This window comes from Gymnoscopelus braueri (assembly GCF_963280865.1).
Source record: "Gymnoscopelus braueri genome assembly, chromosome: 18".
Lineage (NCBI taxonomy): Eukaryota > Metazoa > Chordata > Actinopteri > Myctophiformes > Myctophidae > Gymnoscopelus > Gymnoscopelus braueri.
Window position 1 is genome coordinate 17,600,521 of NC_137618.1, and position 17,516 is coordinate 17,618,036.

At 41.5% G+C, this 17,516-nt stretch overlaps 1 protein-coding gene across 8 annotated transcripts in view; it reads left to right on the forward strand.

Annotated features, from left to right (window-relative positions):
• The window catches only part of obsl1b (obscurin like cytoskeletal adaptor 1b), a 54,422-nt gene that overhangs the window by 15,525 nt on the left and 21,381 nt on the right, over positions 1–17,516 (forward strand). The window contains exons 10-29 of one of the 8 annotated variants that reach the window (XM_080413119.1): positions 277–552; positions 935–1,207; positions 1,399–1,662; positions 1,785–1,859; positions 2,600–3,781; positions 4,280–4,555; positions 5,137–5,412; positions 6,473–6,751; positions 7,070–7,345; positions 7,602–7,877; positions 8,572–8,850; positions 9,371–9,646; positions 9,748–10,020; positions 10,754–11,029; positions 11,345–11,620; positions 12,420–12,695; positions 12,921–13,196; positions 13,632–13,901; positions 14,054–14,320; positions 15,492–15,761. In XM_080413119.1, coding sequence (XP_080269245.1) covers positions 277–552; positions 935–1,207; positions 1,399–1,662; positions 1,785–1,859; positions 2,600–3,781; positions 4,280–4,555; positions 5,137–5,412; positions 6,473–6,751; positions 7,070–7,345; positions 7,602–7,877; positions 8,572–8,850; positions 9,371–9,646; positions 9,748–10,020; positions 10,754–11,029; positions 11,345–11,620; positions 12,420–12,695; positions 12,921–13,196; positions 13,632–13,901; positions 14,054–14,320; positions 15,492–15,761 — 6,192 coding nt within the window. The remainder of the gene's footprint in view (positions 1–276; positions 553–934; positions 1,208–1,398; positions 1,663–1,784; positions 1,860–2,599; positions 3,782–4,279; positions 4,556–5,136; positions 5,413–6,472; positions 6,752–7,069; positions 7,346–7,601; positions 7,878–8,571; positions 8,851–9,370; positions 9,647–9,747; positions 10,021–10,753; positions 11,030–11,344; positions 11,621–12,419; positions 12,696–12,920; positions 13,197–13,631; positions 13,902–14,053; positions 14,321–15,491; positions 15,762–17,516) is intronic. The other 7 variants (XM_080413120.1, XM_080413122.1, XM_080413125.1 and 4 more) reach the window with 7 other exon arrangements.

The window sequence follows — 17,516 nt, forward strand, 5'->3', positions numbered from 1 at the left end:
TTTACCCCTTTTACTTGTGCCCTAGTGATGTAACCCCACTTCCTCTTTCTAAATGCCACTAATAAACCCCGCTTTATCTGTGGTGTGATGGTTGGGAAATGGCCTTTATAGTGCTACAGTACATGAGCATTATCTCACAGAACTATGCAATCTTTAAAATTATTGCTATTTTATAATCAATTAATTTGTGCTCGTAGCTATACCCTATGTAATTGGAAGACTCTAGTGTCCACAGCTTTGGTTGTATTAAATCTGTCCTAAATTCCCCACTGCTAGCTCTACCAGTGAAGTTCTCAGATATCTTTGAAGTTGAGAGAACCAAGTCAGTGGAAGCGGGCAGACCTTTTGAACTGGAATGTGAGGTTACAGATCCCATTGCTCAGGTCTGCTGGTGCAAAGACGGGGTAAAGCTCATTCCGCAAAATGGGTGGGATATTCATTCTGAAGGCACGTTAAGGAGACTCATTGTCGTGTCAGCGGAGGTCTTTCACTTTGGGCTGTATAGCTGTGAGACCTCTGATGACATTATCCAGTTCAGTGTGGATATCAAAGGTGATTGTTTTTTTATTTTATTTAATTGAATCTTGAACAGTAATCCCCTTTGAAGAGTAGATGCAACTAACATTTGTATTTATATGTCAGAAGAGTAGATGCAACTAACATTTGTCTTTATATGTCTGTGTGCTATAATAACATTTGTGTGTGATGTTGCAAATGTTTCTTAAATCATGGAAGAAATCTTATTCAGTACGCCATTTCTTGAATTAATGTTTGTAATGTTTTATTTGTGAAATTACCTCTTTAAGGATGGTCTGAGAAATTACAGATTAGTCCATTTGGGTACATTGTACTTTTTACCCCTCCCCCCTTCCCCAATCAAAATGCAGTTACCCACTTTATAGACCACAATTATAACATGGATGCTCATCTTTAGCTCCACCGTTGACATTGGCACCCTCACCAGAGGTTGTGAAGAGCCAATCGCTTGAAGCAACCAGCCCCGTTGAGCTTCCCTGTGAGATCTCAGACCCTGCAGTCCAGGTGTCCTGGCAGAGGCATGAAGAACCCCATTCTAAACGTGAGCCTGACTTTGAAATGGGAGCCATCAGGAGGACCCTTGTTATTGAACCGACTCACCCGTCCAACTCTGGGGCGTACTATTGTGCCACAGCGGACGATGTTGCACAGTTAATTGTACAAAACCAAGGTGACTTTTTTAATGTCAAAATGCTTGTGGTTCTTATACGTGTCAGTTGCAACTAACTCTCTTTATGTAGCTTTCTGGATTGGCCTCTTACCTGTTTTTAGTGTACAGAGCTAATACTCGTTTATTTTCTTTGAAACTGTTCAGAATAATCGATACTAAAAAATATCCCCCCCCCCCATGATCACCTGTAGCTCCACCTGAATCATATCTTGGTACTGAAGTCGAGAGGCCCGTAGAAGCACACTGTCCAATTGTTCGGCAATTTGAGATCTCAGATCCCATTGCCAAAGCATGCTGGTACAAAGACGGAAGGCAGATCTACCCACAAAGGCGGGTTGACAGTGAATCAGAGAGCAGCGCGCCGACTTTGCCCCTCCAGTCAGATGGCTTATCCTGTGGTGGGAGGTTTGGCTGCGAGAGAACTGGCGACGCACAGTTTAGTGGCGACGTCAAAGGTGGTGTTCCGCAACACGCCCATATCAGCTCAATTCAAGAATCAGTCAAAAGCATTTAGTTACAGTACATGCCTGAAGCTATCGCCCAGCTCATTGTTTTCTCTGTGGCTTTGTCCAAACAGCAGAGCAGTGTCACTCTGGTGATGAGATTGGTGAGATAGCAGATGCAACTACCCACTGCACTTTGGATGTCAAAGGTGATACAATGATTTCAACATCAGAGTCATCATTTTAACCCAGCACATACATACCACTAACAATGGTGGTAGATTTCAATGTTAGACCAGTCCCCTGAGGCATATACTGTAGAGACTGTATATCCTGTATATATATGTGTGTGTATATATATATAATTGTTATTGTCCAGTATGATTTGTCATGTTTTCACTCCTGATCTCCTGATCTCATTTCCTGCTGGTGTTGGCTTTTAATCAACCTTGTAGGTGTCTTTGTGAGCATCTGCTCTTCATACTAACATCCATCTTGTGTCTGTCATGTCATTCTTCATCTTTTAACAGTCATCTTTGTATGCTTGTAACAAGCAGCTTTCAACTCCGGAAGCCCATCTTATGTCTTGTTCATCACCAGATCTCCTCTCATTCACTTTGCTGCCCCCGATTCTCTACCCGTTGCAATGACAATGAACTCTTCTCAGAAATTATTTAGATATTTAATTAAAACACAAAATGGAATGGAAATTACTGCACCAGATTTGTCCTAGACAGTTTTGGGGGTCTATTTAGTGGTAAAACAGGAATGATTGTCCTCAATATCAGACCAACGCTGGTCGCCCCTCTTAAGTGTTTGTCTTTGCAATGGATTATCCCATAACTCCTTCATGCTAACCCGCAATGATGTGCAGTACTATTTTGAGAAGAACTATTGAGGCAAACAACAATTGAAAACCCTTTTTCTGTGTACATCACAATGCCTATAGCTACGTCGCCATGGCTATCGCCTGACCAAGAGACCGAGCTGCACAACTCCAATGAAGAGGTCTGCCTTGTTGAAGATGATGTCTCAAAGCCAAATTCCCAGACCTTCCGCAGCAAGAGTGGAGATCCTCATCGGATATTTGACAATCATTCCGGGCAAACGCCAACTCTTCAGCCAACTTATGAGCATGGGACTGACCGGACAGCAACTGTCCATTCAGAAGATCTCTCCAACGATAAGGAAGGATCAGGCCTAAGTGCTCATTCTGATCAGCTCTGTTACTCTCCACCACCAGTGATATCCCAGTCTGATGAGCACCATCACTCTATACAACGTACAGCAGCACAACTTGAACAAAGCGCTTATTACATACAGCCTGCATTAGATGGGTGTGAAGTCCTTGATAATTCCCTAAGGACTGCAACTGTCCAATCAGAGGCGCTATGCAACTCCCTTCAGACCACGACTGTCCAATCAGAGGAGCTTTGTAATTCCCTCAAGTCAATAACTGTCCAATCAGAGGAGCTGTGCAGCTCCCTACAAACAGCAACTGTCCAATCACAGGAGCTATGCAAATCCCTCAAGCCGGTAACTTCCCAGTCGGCAGAGCATTGTAACTCCCTGAAGATAGTAACTGCACAGTCAGACGAGCTCAATAAATCCATACAGACTGCAACTGTCCAAACGAAAGAGCTTTGTAACTCATTACAGACCGCATCTGGCCAATTAGAGGAGCTTTGCGACTCTCTCAAGGCTGCAACCGTCAAATCAGGAGAGCTGTGTAACCTCTTTCAGAAAACGTCACTTCAGTCAATGGAGTTATGTCGTTCTCTGCAGACTGCAGCTTGTCAGTCAGGCAAGCTCTACAACTTGCTGCAGACCGCAACTGTGGAATCAGAGGACACATATTACAGCAGGCAAACGGTACCGGTCCAATCAGTCGAGCTTTATCAGTCCAGGGAGGCAATAACAGCTGCACCTGAAGAGGTGTATCAAATCATGGAGACAGCGGAAGAGAAATTAAACAGCAGCATTAACTCTATGCAGCGATCATCTACCCAGTCAGCAGAGGTCTATTATACCAAGCAGACATCCACTGTCCAATCAGAAGATATCTATCTGTCAAGGGCATGCAACAGTCACTGGGATGACGATGTCATTGCAATTAAGGTGGATGTTGAAGGTGATTTAAATGGTTAGCATTATCAAACAAGAAAATGGATGGGCACAATGTTGACATTGTGTAAAATCAAGAGATTGCTTATCGCAATTTTTGACATTTTGGCAATTTCTACATTTACTTACTTAGATTTTTATACTAAATATGACTTAAGATAGTCAATGTGCTAGACTTTGAGCTTGGGTGGTCTGCAACATTTTGAATTGTAATGAATACAGTTAATATTAGAAGCAAATCCTAACTTGAATGCATAATTATCTCAAACCTAACCAAAGAATCCTCTTGTTCAAACACTAATATTACAATTTTGTGTATCAAGAATTCAAGATACATTTGTTTAATGGACATTATTAGTGCTAATTAATGTAACTCTTGAGGGGCTTTGGCATGACTAATCTCCGTAGTGAGATTTTGCTCTTGTTGCCTATTGGAATCGTCATTTCTGCCGTAGCTAATAACAGTCATACAATTCTCTCTTGATGTCACCTCAAACACCCCCAGCTCTGCCTGTGAGGATTACAACACCTTGCGAGGCTGAGAGGAACAAGTCCGTTGAAGTCGGCGATCCCATAGTGCTGTGTTGCGAGATATCGAATCCCAAAGCTCAAGTCACCTGGTACAAGGACGGAGCTGAGCTGCTTGAAGCAGTTGGCCAAGACATATGTTCAGAAGGTTCCATAAGAACACTGGCTTTCCATTCAGCGATGGAGGCTCATGCAGGGGTTTACAGCTGCAAGACCACAGATGATGCAGTGCAGTTTCATGTGGATGTTAAAGGTGAAAAGCTGTATTGTACTGTTTATTTGTTGTCGATAATGATCAGTGCAGTGTTGTATACCTTGGTTCAGGAAAACAAAGAGAGGTAGGTTCTCAACTCAGCAACTGGAAAAAAAGATTACTTGGGATAACAGAAAATGTAAATATAAAAAAAACAGATTCCATACATTTCAAAATACATTTGTTTGACTTAAAGCAAGTTAAGATTAAGGTTGTAAATGGATAATATCCAAGGAAAATATATATATTTTTTAATTGAATTGTGAATTAAAATAACACCTTAGGTCTCAAGAAGAAGTACTGTAACTAAAATGTATATTCATTTATTTTCAAGGTTTATTTCTAGATTAATTCAGGTCTTTGCCTTCAGTTCTCTCTTATATATTGGCCTAGAAGAGTACTTTAGTAGAAGAGTACTCTAGTAGAAGGTACTAGTGCTGTAAACAGCAATGTGATGTATCATAAGACCATCTTCTACAGGAATTGCTTAAAGCATATCAACCCAAGTTGGATTAATTGCTTCAATTGGAAACAAACAGGAGCCATTTTAAGTAACCAATATTCTTTATTTAATCCTGTAGCTCGACCTCTGAAGTTTTCAGCTGTGTCTGAAGCTGAGCAGAAAAAGACGGTCACAGCCGGCTGTCCTATCACTCTACAGTGTGAGCTCTCAGACCCCACTGGCCACGTCGACTGGTACAAGGATGGATCACATCTCCTACCTCAAGGTGGAGTAGACATCCAATCAGATGGAGTTATGAGGCGTGTAGTTGTCCAATCAGCAGGCCAGTCTCACTCTGGAGTATATCGTTGTGAGACACAGGATGACGGCATCCAGTTCACTGTGGAAGTAAAAGGTGATGCTCAGAAACTACACAATAGATTGTGTGTTTTGCATTCATTGGCAACTAACTACCACAGTTGTTTCATTCATGTTTGGCTGATTACCTAACAGAAGTTAATCTCTGCTTCCCTTATTTGTACAATATAAAATATTTTTGTATTGTACAATTTATTTTCCAATTAACTGATACTTTGGCTTATTAAACTCATAAACATGGGGATACAAAAGTAGGTCTATACATGTTTAAAATGCATATCATCAATAACATGCTGCCATTGTTTGGCCCCCAATAAAGAAATATTGTTCCCATTTTTTCCTAAGATTTAGTTTTTGGGAAGAAAAAAACCCAAACAGTTTTGCTTTATTTCAGATCATTGTAGAGAGACAGGAAACCAAGGGCAGAGAGAGAGGAGAGTCATGAGAGACAAGACATAGGCCGGATTAGAACCCAGGTCCGCACAGGACCATAATTGTGCACTAACTGGCTGAGCCACCAGGCCAGGCACCCCACATTGTTGATGCTGCATTTTGATTCAGTAAATGCAAAGTACAGATTTATGGTAAAACATAAAGGACACAAGCACTTTTGCATGCCAGAATGTGTTCAGTACATTAACACTTGATCCATCTTAATCTTTTTCAAGAGCACCATTTCCTGTGTGTTAAACACATTCTTTATCCCACTGAAAACCATTCTTCATAACTCCCTGCTTGTATCTTGTCCGCAGTGCTATTCATGTCAGTGTGGCCATTGTGTTTAAAACTACACCACTTGACTCTTGTTCTTCCTGCTCTTAATTGTGTTAATAATTGTATATTTGTTGTCTGGTCTCTTGTGTATATGTTTTATGTTCAGTTCTGCTTTGCTCTGTGGGACTTTGTCCATCTTCCTGATTACTTTTAACTTGAGATTATTTGTAATTATCCTTTAGTTTGATTAGTTGGTAAATTATTAATTAACGTTAGAGTACTGATGCGCAGCTAAATCCTGAGTGTTAAACACTGTTGATGCTTGGGACTTTACTGTGTATGATCCTATAAAACATTCTTTTTGCAATCAATGAAACCTGTAGATCTCCCTGTGAGGTTCTCAGAGCTTCCAGAGACAGAGCGATACAAGTCCATCCAGGAAGGCTCTCCTATTGTCCTCCACTGTGAACTCTCTCACAATCCTTCTGCTCACGTCCAATGGTACAAGGACGGGGTCCGTCTTCAACCGCAAAGCGTAATAGAGATGCAATCCGAAGGTCTGACAAGGGCGATATTCATCTCTTCCGCTGATCTTACACATGGTGGAACCTATGAATGTTCAACAGAAGATGACACCATCACATTTAAAGTGGACATCGAAGGTGACTTATGTGTGTCCTGTCCTGTAGGCTACTTATCTTCCTGTCCTGCAACATATCTTATTTCTGCATATGAAATAAGCTTGAGCACTACCGCTGTAGCGAATGTAAACATATGGCTATAATACTAACCTTCAAATTTGTTCCTAAATTTGCTGTGCATTGCTTGATCGATCTTGCTCTGTGGTGAGAATGGAGAGTGACAACAATTTGCTTCAGTTTGAATGTTCACACACAATATGGCTGGTAAACCTTGCTCAGCAGCAATTTTGACCAATTGTCTTTTTCTTCAAAATCTTCCCCTGCACCAACACCTTTTAGGCCGATCGCCGAGGATCATGCCAGTTCCAGCATCTGAAAGTCGTAAATCAATTATCATCGGTTCTCCGATTAACCTCCAGTGTGAGCTCTCAGATCCCATTGCCCAGGTTTCCTGGTTTAAAGATGAAGTGGAGCTTTTTTCCAAAACTGGCCTCGATATGAAAAGGGATGGATGCTCCAGGAGACTAGTGATTAATTCTGCCAAGTTGTCTGACGCTGGCCTCTACAGCTGTAGACTTGCTGATGATGTTGTGACATTCCAGGTGGATGTCCAAGGTGATTTAATTGCTTTGAGTGCGTCCATTAACAATGTTCAAAGTGTTTTATGAACATGACATTTAATTAACCAGTTGACCATAAACCTATTCTGCATGCACCCTTTCTTTAACTAGACAGAAAAATCTGGAGCGTTAATTTTACGAGTGTAAAAATGTACCTGCAAGGGTTTTTTAACGCACTTATTTGATTTGTTTCAATACATTAAGAACAAAAGAATCTGACATAAAAAAAAATGTTTTGAAAAATTCCGCAGCCACACCCACAAGGTTTTCAGCACTTCCAGAAGTTGCCAGAAACAAATTTGTTGAAGCAGGCTGCCCGATTATGCTGCAATGTGAAGTTTCAGAGCCCACTGCCCACGTCTATTGGTCAAAGGACGGAGTCGATCTTCTCCCGCAGAGTGATATTGACATCCAATCAAAAGGGAGTTTGAGGGCAATTGTCATCCAGTCAGCAGAAGTGAGACACTCTGGCGTTTACAGCTGTGAAGCTACAGATGACCGTATAAAATTCAAGGTGGATGTTGCAGGTGATCTGAGTATTTTGAGTTTTGTCAAAAATCACTAACTCGTGTAATTTACGTGTTGGCTCTTTGTGCAAACTTTGAGATGTAAATGTCTGTTGGTCAAGCCTCGTGCGAGCTAATCCAACTTGCTGCCTTTTACTGATCTGGCTTACTGTGGTGGTTACTGTGTAATGTGGATACAATGTTGCATGAACAAAATGCTGTGGTTATTTGTACTGTGTAATGTGGATACAATGTTGCATGAACAAATTGCTGTGGTTATTTGTACTTAAAATAATTGTGACATACTGTAATGTACATATACATATTGAATTTGAGGTAGTTAACCACAGATTCACACATGAGCTCTAGCGTCCCCATTCTGGGCATGTCATAATAGGCGACCATTCAGAGTAAATAGGTGAACATCGGGTGAAAATAGCCAATCTACAAGCTCACAACTCATCGTAATGTGACGCGTTGTGAGCTTGTAGATGGGCCAGTTTGCACTATTTGACGTTCAATGAAGTGTAAGGTTTAAATTGTTAAAAACAATAGCAGTGCTTTTTACAAGAGGGTCCTACTCCTACAATATGTCTTTAACTGTAGATGTATAGCAATTCATCTTTCAGTTTTGTATGAATTCCAGCATGTTGAAGGTTACATACTAGATTTGAATACCTTTTTATTAACATGAAATTAATCCAAGCACCTACAGCTCCAATTAGGCTATCGGCTGTTTCAGAGACTGGGCGGCCCAAGTCCATTGAAGCTGGCAACCCTGTTACACTCCAGTGTGACATCTCAGACCCTACAAGCCACATCTGCTGGTATAAGGATGGAATAAAGCTTCTGCCACAATTTGGAATAAGCACCCAATCAGATGGCAGTAAGAGGACACTGGTTATCCAATCGACCACATCGTCATGCTCTGGACTGTACAGTTGTAAATCAGATGATGGGTCAGATTTCAAGGATTTCTATGTGGAGGTGAAAGGTGACACGCAAAGCTTCTCCATAGATGCAAACTTTGAGATGCCACTAATGCCATTTCCAGATTTCATCGATGTGATCCACAAGCCATTGACATGTTCATTTCACTCATTTCACTAGGAGCCACAAAACCATTCCTCTAATCTATCAGGAGGCATTGTTGTCCATGAAGTTCGCTCATAAGTCATCTTTTCCCTCTTGAATGTTTTTCATGTAACATTTTAATGCTGTTCATTTATATTCTAAAAATGTTAGGCCATCAGCGGAAAAAAAGGCATGTGATGATGCTTTATTTTTCCCCTCGCAAATCTAATTACACTACATCCTTACACAGAGCTTTCATTAACCGTTTCACTTTGCTTCAACAGTTAATGTTGCAGTCCTGTCTAAAGCTACTTAAGACAATCAAAAGGCCTTGAGCTCAGCATGGCTAACCTGTGGAAACGAGTCCATAGGAGTAATTATGAGCGTGTGAGCGTAATAAATCAAAATCACTGATTTGTTTGATGTACTGTTCTTCACAGCACCACCGGTAACGTTCATTGATATCCCAGAGGAGGAGCTTTTCAAAAGTGTTGTGGAAAACGAGCAGCTTGTTTTGTCATGCAAAATGTCAAGGACTGATGCCATTGTCCAGTGGTACAGAGAAGGAGTTGAGCTACAGCCAAGTGACAACATTACAATGCAAGCAGATGGCACTCCAAGGATTCTGACTATCCATTCAGCTCAACTGTCAGACGCAGGGACATACACATGTCGTGCCGGAGACAGCGCGTTAATGTTCAAGGTTAACATACGAGGTGAGAAGCGTTCATGGCTATTCGTAAACAATTATGTCCTGAGAATTGTGCTGGAATTCAGTCAGGTGACCTGACCTCCTTTTAAATGTGCCCCCTTAAAGAACCTCCGGTGACAATAGTGTACCCCAAAGAAGATGTCCATCTCGACCGTCACGTCCCAGAGGAAATCATTCTCAGCTGTGAGCTCTCTCGTCAGAATGGTGTTGTCAACTGGTTCAAGGACGGCCAAAAGTTGCAGGACAGCGAAAACATTAAGCTCAAGCTTGAAGGCCCATATCGGAGGCTAAAGATTCTCTGCAGTGGCGTGGAGGATTCTGGGGAATATGTCTGTGACACAGCTGATGATTCCATATTCTTTCATCTTAGTATTACAGGTAAATGTCCTGTATCTATTGTGGATATTTAGTACGTCCATATTGTGGTCCTTTGAAGGTCATTGGTTGAACCCGATATCAATCAATCCTGACAAGGTCATGAGTTCACCCCCAACTGTTGTGAGAATCAGAATCCAAACTTGACAAGGGAAACCATTGCAATGTTCATCATTAACTAAAAAATAGAAACCAAAATAGCGATATTGACATCATGAAAATATGAATACAGTTTATGTATTGGCGGCCATAGATTGCCAGGCCAGTGCTTGCCTACAAAATCTATTATGGGAATTGTAGAAACAGTGATAGAATATTTGTCTCTGTTAATACTGTATGTGTTGTATTATGACTATTGTTTCTATAGACATTGTTTCATCAACTATGACCTGAAAAGCACATTAACAGCGTGAGTGTTTCCAATGTTTCCATCTTTTAAATATTTTTGCAAAACTAACCAATATTTTCAATGTCTCATACAAAATGATTTTGGCAGGGGATGTGATATGTGGCATACATTTATCCCCGTATTGTTGACCGGGGTCCCCCAGGGGTCCATATTTTTTTCCCTCTAAACCAAATCTATTTGCTGAAAATAGCTGACCCACAAGCTATTTTCGCAGAATGTTCGCCTATTTTACCAGAATGGTTGGCCTATTATGACATGCCCAGAATAGGGACGCTAGGGTTCATTCATGTGATTAACAAGGGCTAACGTGTATGACCTTTTTTCCAGAACCTCCGGTACGGATTGTATCTCCAAGCCAGTCTCAGATGGAGCTGTGCCAGCAGACATCTGAGAGGATGGTACTGAGCTGTGAGATCTCCAGGCCCAACGCAGTGGTGCGCTGGTATCGAGATGGGCTGGAGGTAGAGGAGAACGACAACCTTATCCTGGAGGTTGATGGGGTCTACAGGAGGCTCATTATACCCGAGACCACCGTCAAAGACTCCGCGGAATATGTGTGTGACACCGCCGATGACTCCATGACATTCTTTGTAAACATAGCAGGTACAGACTTTAATAGACACTACTTAAAACAATCAAATAGTAGGTCCTCTCTGAGGTTGATGTCTGTGTGAGGTTTTACTTGAGGTTTAACACCAATCTGTTTTAACCACCCTTTAAACCCTATATACTTCAGTTGATTGACTTGGATGCCCCAGGGGTCTATACTGGCCACCTCCTTTTTTCTCTCTACACCAAATCTCTTTGTTGAAAATAGCAATTTCTGCCAATTTTCACAGAATGTTCGCCTTTTGTGACTAATTCGATCAAATGAACCCCAGATCTAATAATGTTCCACTTTGATGCCAATTTCCATAGAGCCTCCTGTGCGCTTTGTGCGTACAAGGAAGATGGCGAGTGGAGTGGAACACTTTGTCGGGGAGACTTTGGTGCTTGACTGTGAGGTGTCCAGATCAAATGCTGACGTGACCTGGAAGAAGAATGGCGAAGAAGTCGAAAATTCCAGAAAGGTCACCATCCTTGAGGACGGGGTCATGCGCCAATTAACCATTCACTCTCTGACACTAGCAGATGCTGGGAAGTATGTCTGTGATGCCAAGGACGACGTGATGGATTTCCAGGTCAAAGTCAAAGGCAAGTAATCATATGTTAATTTGTTTTTAAATGCCGTGGCTCTGCAAGAGACTAGCCATCTATGAGAGGGTCTGTGTGTGTCTGTATGCCCGGAAACTAAAATCGCAAACCTGCTGGACCATCCATCCATCCATGGATCGATAAACCGCTGGAATAATCAATGGCTTTTCACATGTTTTACACATTTTGAACTATTGGAAGATTCATATCCCTTTTTAATGCTGCAATAAAGTTTTTATTGCAGAAGTCGTAGCCTGTGTGCCTACATGCGCTTGTGGTGTGTGATAGAACGGTTGAGTCACACACACCCATAGACATATAATGGGCCTGAGAAAAGAGATTAGACATTGGCTGTAGAGAGCAAGAATAGATTAGCCATTGGATGGGATGGATGTTGCTATGCAAACACGCAAGTCGCAACCAATGACAGGACATCAGCGTTGCTATGCAAAATCACAATCAATGACAGCAGAAAACTAAACTTTCCCAGTGATGGGATGCAACTTCCCAGTGATGGGATGCAACCTCAGCAAAAACATATTACCTTTTATGACAAGTTGCTAGTTTATCTGGTAAGCTATTTTACATAATGGAATGATAGTCATATTGATCTCAGGTAAAGTAAATTGAGAGGGGTAGTTAATGCATGCGCAGTAACTACCAAATACACAAAAACGCTAATAAATATCTTAAACTTGGGGAAAGTGAAAAACGGGCTCTGTCAGTGTCTGACAAAGGATTATAAATCTGCCAAAAATGAGAACATCACTTTTACAGACAGGTTTCCTCTTTTTTTCAGAGCTGCCTGTGAAAATCCTGGGGAAAACGGAGGCCAACACAGAAAAGCAGTTCTTGGTATCAGATGACATCATTTTAGTGTGCGAGCTGTCCAGATCTAACGCGTCAGTCAGCTGGTACAAAGACAACCAGCTCATTGATGACAGTGAGCGCTACTGCAGCGAGGAGCAAGGAACTTTCCGTTCACTAGTGGTCCTGAGCGCTGGACTGGAAGATTCAGGAGAGTACACCTGTGATGCTGTGGATGATAAGATCATGTTCTACATCACCGTCAAAGGTCATTACATCACTCATCAATACGTTGTATTCAAATGTCATGGAGATAACCTCTTTTTCATCTCGCGTCAGTAACCTTACTAATCTATGGAAGCCCAATGTGATTGCAAATATCCTTCAGTCATTATAATAAGAAACCCGTCTTAAAATAATTACTTGGTATTGTAAAATAATGACTTGGTATTGTAAAATAATGACAAACAGTATTGTATCTTTCTACCTCCAGAGCCTCCTGTATGCATTATTGGAAACTCTGGCACCCCGGAACATCATATCCTGGTGGCAGGAGATGACCTTATTTTGCAGTGCGAGGTGTCACGGCCCGATGCCACCGTGCGGTGGTTCTGGAACGACAAGTTACTGGAATTGGACGATCGCATTCATATTGATAGCCACGATGTTGTGCGAAAGTTCGTCCTTTCGGGACTTCAGCCCTCAGACTCGGGAGAGTACATCTGCGATGCCATCGATGACAAAATGATAACATTGGTTGAAGTTCAAGGTAGTATTTGTTTCTAAATACCGTCGCTCTCGGGCAGAAACCTTGTATCTCTACGTGTCATCTTTTATTGTGTCGCGATGTGTTGTAAGCTTGTAGATATGCTATTTTGGCATTTTTTGATTTTTTTCCGAATTTGTTTGGAAATTAAGATTTCACCTTCATTCCCAAAATAGTGATGTCAGGTTGAAAGTGGTTAGTCTGCCTGTGGGGTTTATAAATATTTCATATTTAATCAATAAAAGTGTGAAATAAGAGCATGTGATTAAACATTAACTACAGTATATTGTATCCATTGGAACTCAGGTAATTTTTTCCATTTCCTTATTTTTTTTTTTTTTTACAAGGTCTCCGCCCGACAGTGATGATATATGATTCTGCTTTTGTGGGTTCTATGATGAAAATTATTTTGTTTTGTTTCTCTCTTTCTGCCCACAGAGCTACCAGTCCAGTTTGTCAATAAACAAGCAAATAGCAACATCTCTGCCTATGAAAACGAGAGCGTTACACTGTGTGCAATAGTAAACCAAGAAAGGGCCAATGTACGATGGCTGAAAGAGGGCCGATTATTGAACGAAGACAACGTTCACATCTCAAGTGAGGGTAAAAACCATAATCTCACTATTAATCCCCTGCGTGTTTCAGACAGTGGAAAATACATCTGTGACGTGAACACAGATGAGATGTATTTCACGGTGTCTGTCAAAGGTAAGGAATCAACCCCCCAAAGCTTTCCATAATCACAGTTCTATTGCACTGATTTTATGCACACATTCAATCATTTTATATCTGTTACACAAATCCCTGAAACAGTCATATTGTCACACATATCATATTATACCACACATTCTATTAAACAGAAATGCAAGTGAAGTTCACCCGACTTCTGGAGAATGTCGTAGCTCTGAAGGGCAGTAGCCTTACATTACGATGCGAGATCAACAAGCCCAAAGGAGATGTCCAGTGGCTAAAGGGTGGCCAGGAAATCTCCCCTAGCCGTCGACACACGATAAGGGCACAAGGTCGTGAGCGAAGCTTCACCATCCACCAACTGGTGGACGAGGATGCTGGAGAGTATACCTGTGAAACAACAGATGACAAGACCTCTGCCACCGTCACTCTAGAAAGTAAGTCCGTTTACTGTATATTTGAACCACTTGAACCCTAGCGTCCCTATTCTGTCCCTAATAGGCGGACATTCTGCAAAGATTGGCGAACATTCACCCAAAGTAGCGGATATGACACGTTGCAGTGTGATGCTTGCCTTGCCTTGTAGCCTTGCCTTGCTTGCCTTGTAGATGTGGGGGCCAAGAATAGACCCCTGGGGGACCGCGGTCAACAAAGAAAACAAATACAATGAAGTACTGTATACAGTATACTGTAGGGTTTTACCAGGTACAGTCAATACGCTATGTACATCTGTCATGATTTTTCAGACATACCCAGACAGCTGCTTTAAAGCGGTTATGGAGGACTTTTCATTTTAAGTAATTTCCATATAATTATGTTTAAAAAGAGACAGATATTGTTGTAGCTAGATATGGACTAGTACTGTATGTTAATACAGCTTACTGAAAATACGTTTTTGCCCTACTTTTCAGCCGTATTTTATACTTCATCATAAGACGGTGTTACGACAGATTTATAAGACAACGCGTCGCAAGCTTGTAGATCTGTAATTTGTCTCTTATGCCTGTAATACTTGGACTCGCGGAAAATATTAACTCCAGAGTCAATCATTGGCAAAAACGGCGAGCTCCCATTTCAAGCATCTTGCTGGTAACAAGTATTCCAAATATGGTATTTTAAAATAACTTAATACTTAAATACATTAATTTTGTAGGCTCCACAGTGGAGTTGAGACTACAAGTACATAAATTTAACATAGCGTTAATTTAAATTAAAAATGTTGGTGCACGATGCACTGAGTGAAAATACACACGAGTGAAATGTACACCGAGTGAAAATTCTGCTTTCTGGGCTGTGAAGGTCAAGATGGCACTTGTGACTTGGTCACCATAAAATTTATCTATTTTGACAAACTTGTTTGCTACCCTGTTTGGAACGCTCATTAGCAGCAACAGTCGCGAAACGAGAGCTCGCCATTTCTACCGACAGCTGACTCTGGAGCTAATGTTCACTGCAGATCCAAGTATCACAGGTATGTAATGGACAATTTATATATAGGCCTAACACCGCAGAAATCAAATTCATCAAGCGATGAACATTTTGTCAGTGATGTGAACCTCTCTCAGTGAAGTTAAGGAAAAAGAACTCAAGGGATCTTTTTGCCCTCAGCACCACGTATTGTGGAGTTCATCGCTGAGCTCCATAACATCACAGTACGAGAGGGGGAGGACGCAACATTTAAGTGTGTGGTTTCACCGGAGGACACTCAACTGGTGTGGCGCCTGCGAGGCAAGCCAGTGCCTCAGAGCGAGCGGTTCGTTGTGTCCAGCAATGGCCTGTGCCACATGCTATGGGTCCACAACTGCCAGGTTTCAGATGGCGGCAGGGTGACAGCCGATGCGGAGGGACTGCTGTCCGAGGCAAACCTCCAGGTACAAGGTGAGTTGTTGTTGTTGTGCCCATCTGCTGACACCGTGTTCAGTGGCTCAGGATTCTCATATTACAACTGGAGTAAACGAGATGAATGTGAGGTGTGGTATCGTGAAATGGAATGCTTGTGCGAGAGTGGGGGAAAGGCCACCCCTCAAGCATGGTACAAAGCTGTGAAACACTTGAGTGGATGGGACTGTACAGCATTACTAGAGAGATGGGGAATGTGACAGCCATATGACAAGGAGAGTGATCGAGGACCCATTGTGTGACCAGGAAGAGAGTGAGAGGGAAGTAGGATATGAAGTAGGATATGAAAAGGCAATAAGTACTAGTGGAGAGAGAAATGGAAAAAATAACCTGTGTTCCAAGCTCTTGTTAATAAACTTTTCATTGGTTAAATATTTACAAAAAGTTAAAGCATGCATATCCAAATGATAAAATCCCATTTGTTGGACAGAAGAACAAACAAAAATAGAGCTAGTAAATTATGTGGATCTTAGTATCCACATGGGAAGGGTGTGGATCTCGGACTTCATGTGGCCAGCCTGCGACACCAGTTATCTATGAACAAGGTAATTTTATTACCTTGTCCAAATAAAATTGGACAAGGTAATAAAATTTAAGAAAAGTTACATATTTCAAAAAGTATTAAACATTTGTGAAACATGAGTCGGAATGTCGCACCGCCATTTCGACTCATGACCACATATATGACCACGCCATATTTGGGTGTAGCTGCAGTGGGAACTCTATATACTGTATGGTTATGTCTGAGTCATAGTGAACTGTATGGTTATGTCTGAGTCATAGTGACAGGGAAGTGGCCTGCCGGCCGGCCGGCCCACCCATTAGCCGATTTTAATATAGCATCATTTAACACATTTTCGAAATATGTTATTTTCATCATACAATGTGGTTAGTTGATGAAGTAAGAGTTGCTCTCGGCATGAAACGCGTCCAACCGTGAGTAAAATTGAGAAACGAGACAAACCAAAACTTTGTCAGGAATGCTAAATGTGACTGACCAGATCAGCTGGGTACATTTGCTCTCTATCTGAAATTCTTTATTTTCACGGTATCAGACAGTGCTTTGCCACTACTCACCACATGTACCTCATGACCCTCCATTCTTAAGTATGAAGTAGAGCCCGATGATTAGAGAGTCCTAACCCACTGATTACCAATGTTTTAACCCAAAAAATATTTGCGAACATCTAACTTAACATTAAATTTGCGAACAAATAAATACAAATAAGACGAATAATTTAGATAGATACAAGCGCAATTCATAAAAATACAAAAAATATGATCTACAAGCTCATGCTGCGTAGAACTCGGGACACATTGGCTGCCTAATAATTGCCGATACCAATGATCAGAAAAGTCAAATACTGGCCCATATATCGGTCTGGCTCTAGTAAAAAGGAAATATTATTCTACTGTTTGCAGAGGCGAAGGACTCCAATCCAAAATGCAAGTCGTTCAAAAGCCTGTCTAGCATTTTAGTACCACCTCAGCGTATATGTGATAAATAATGACCCCTTCAGACATGTTTAAATTGTTGAAGAGGCGCCTTTGACGGCTAGCGCTTAGCGGCTTCTCCTGTTAGAATTCCTCTGGTAACTGACAGAGACAAGTGGCACAGTGACTTTGGGGGGGGGGGGGGGGGGGGGTCACTACAAGATGCAGGGCTGGTGAGAGGTATGGTTACAAATTGTCTCTGTGGTTGAATTTAAGTTGAAATTATTTGGTTCGAATGAC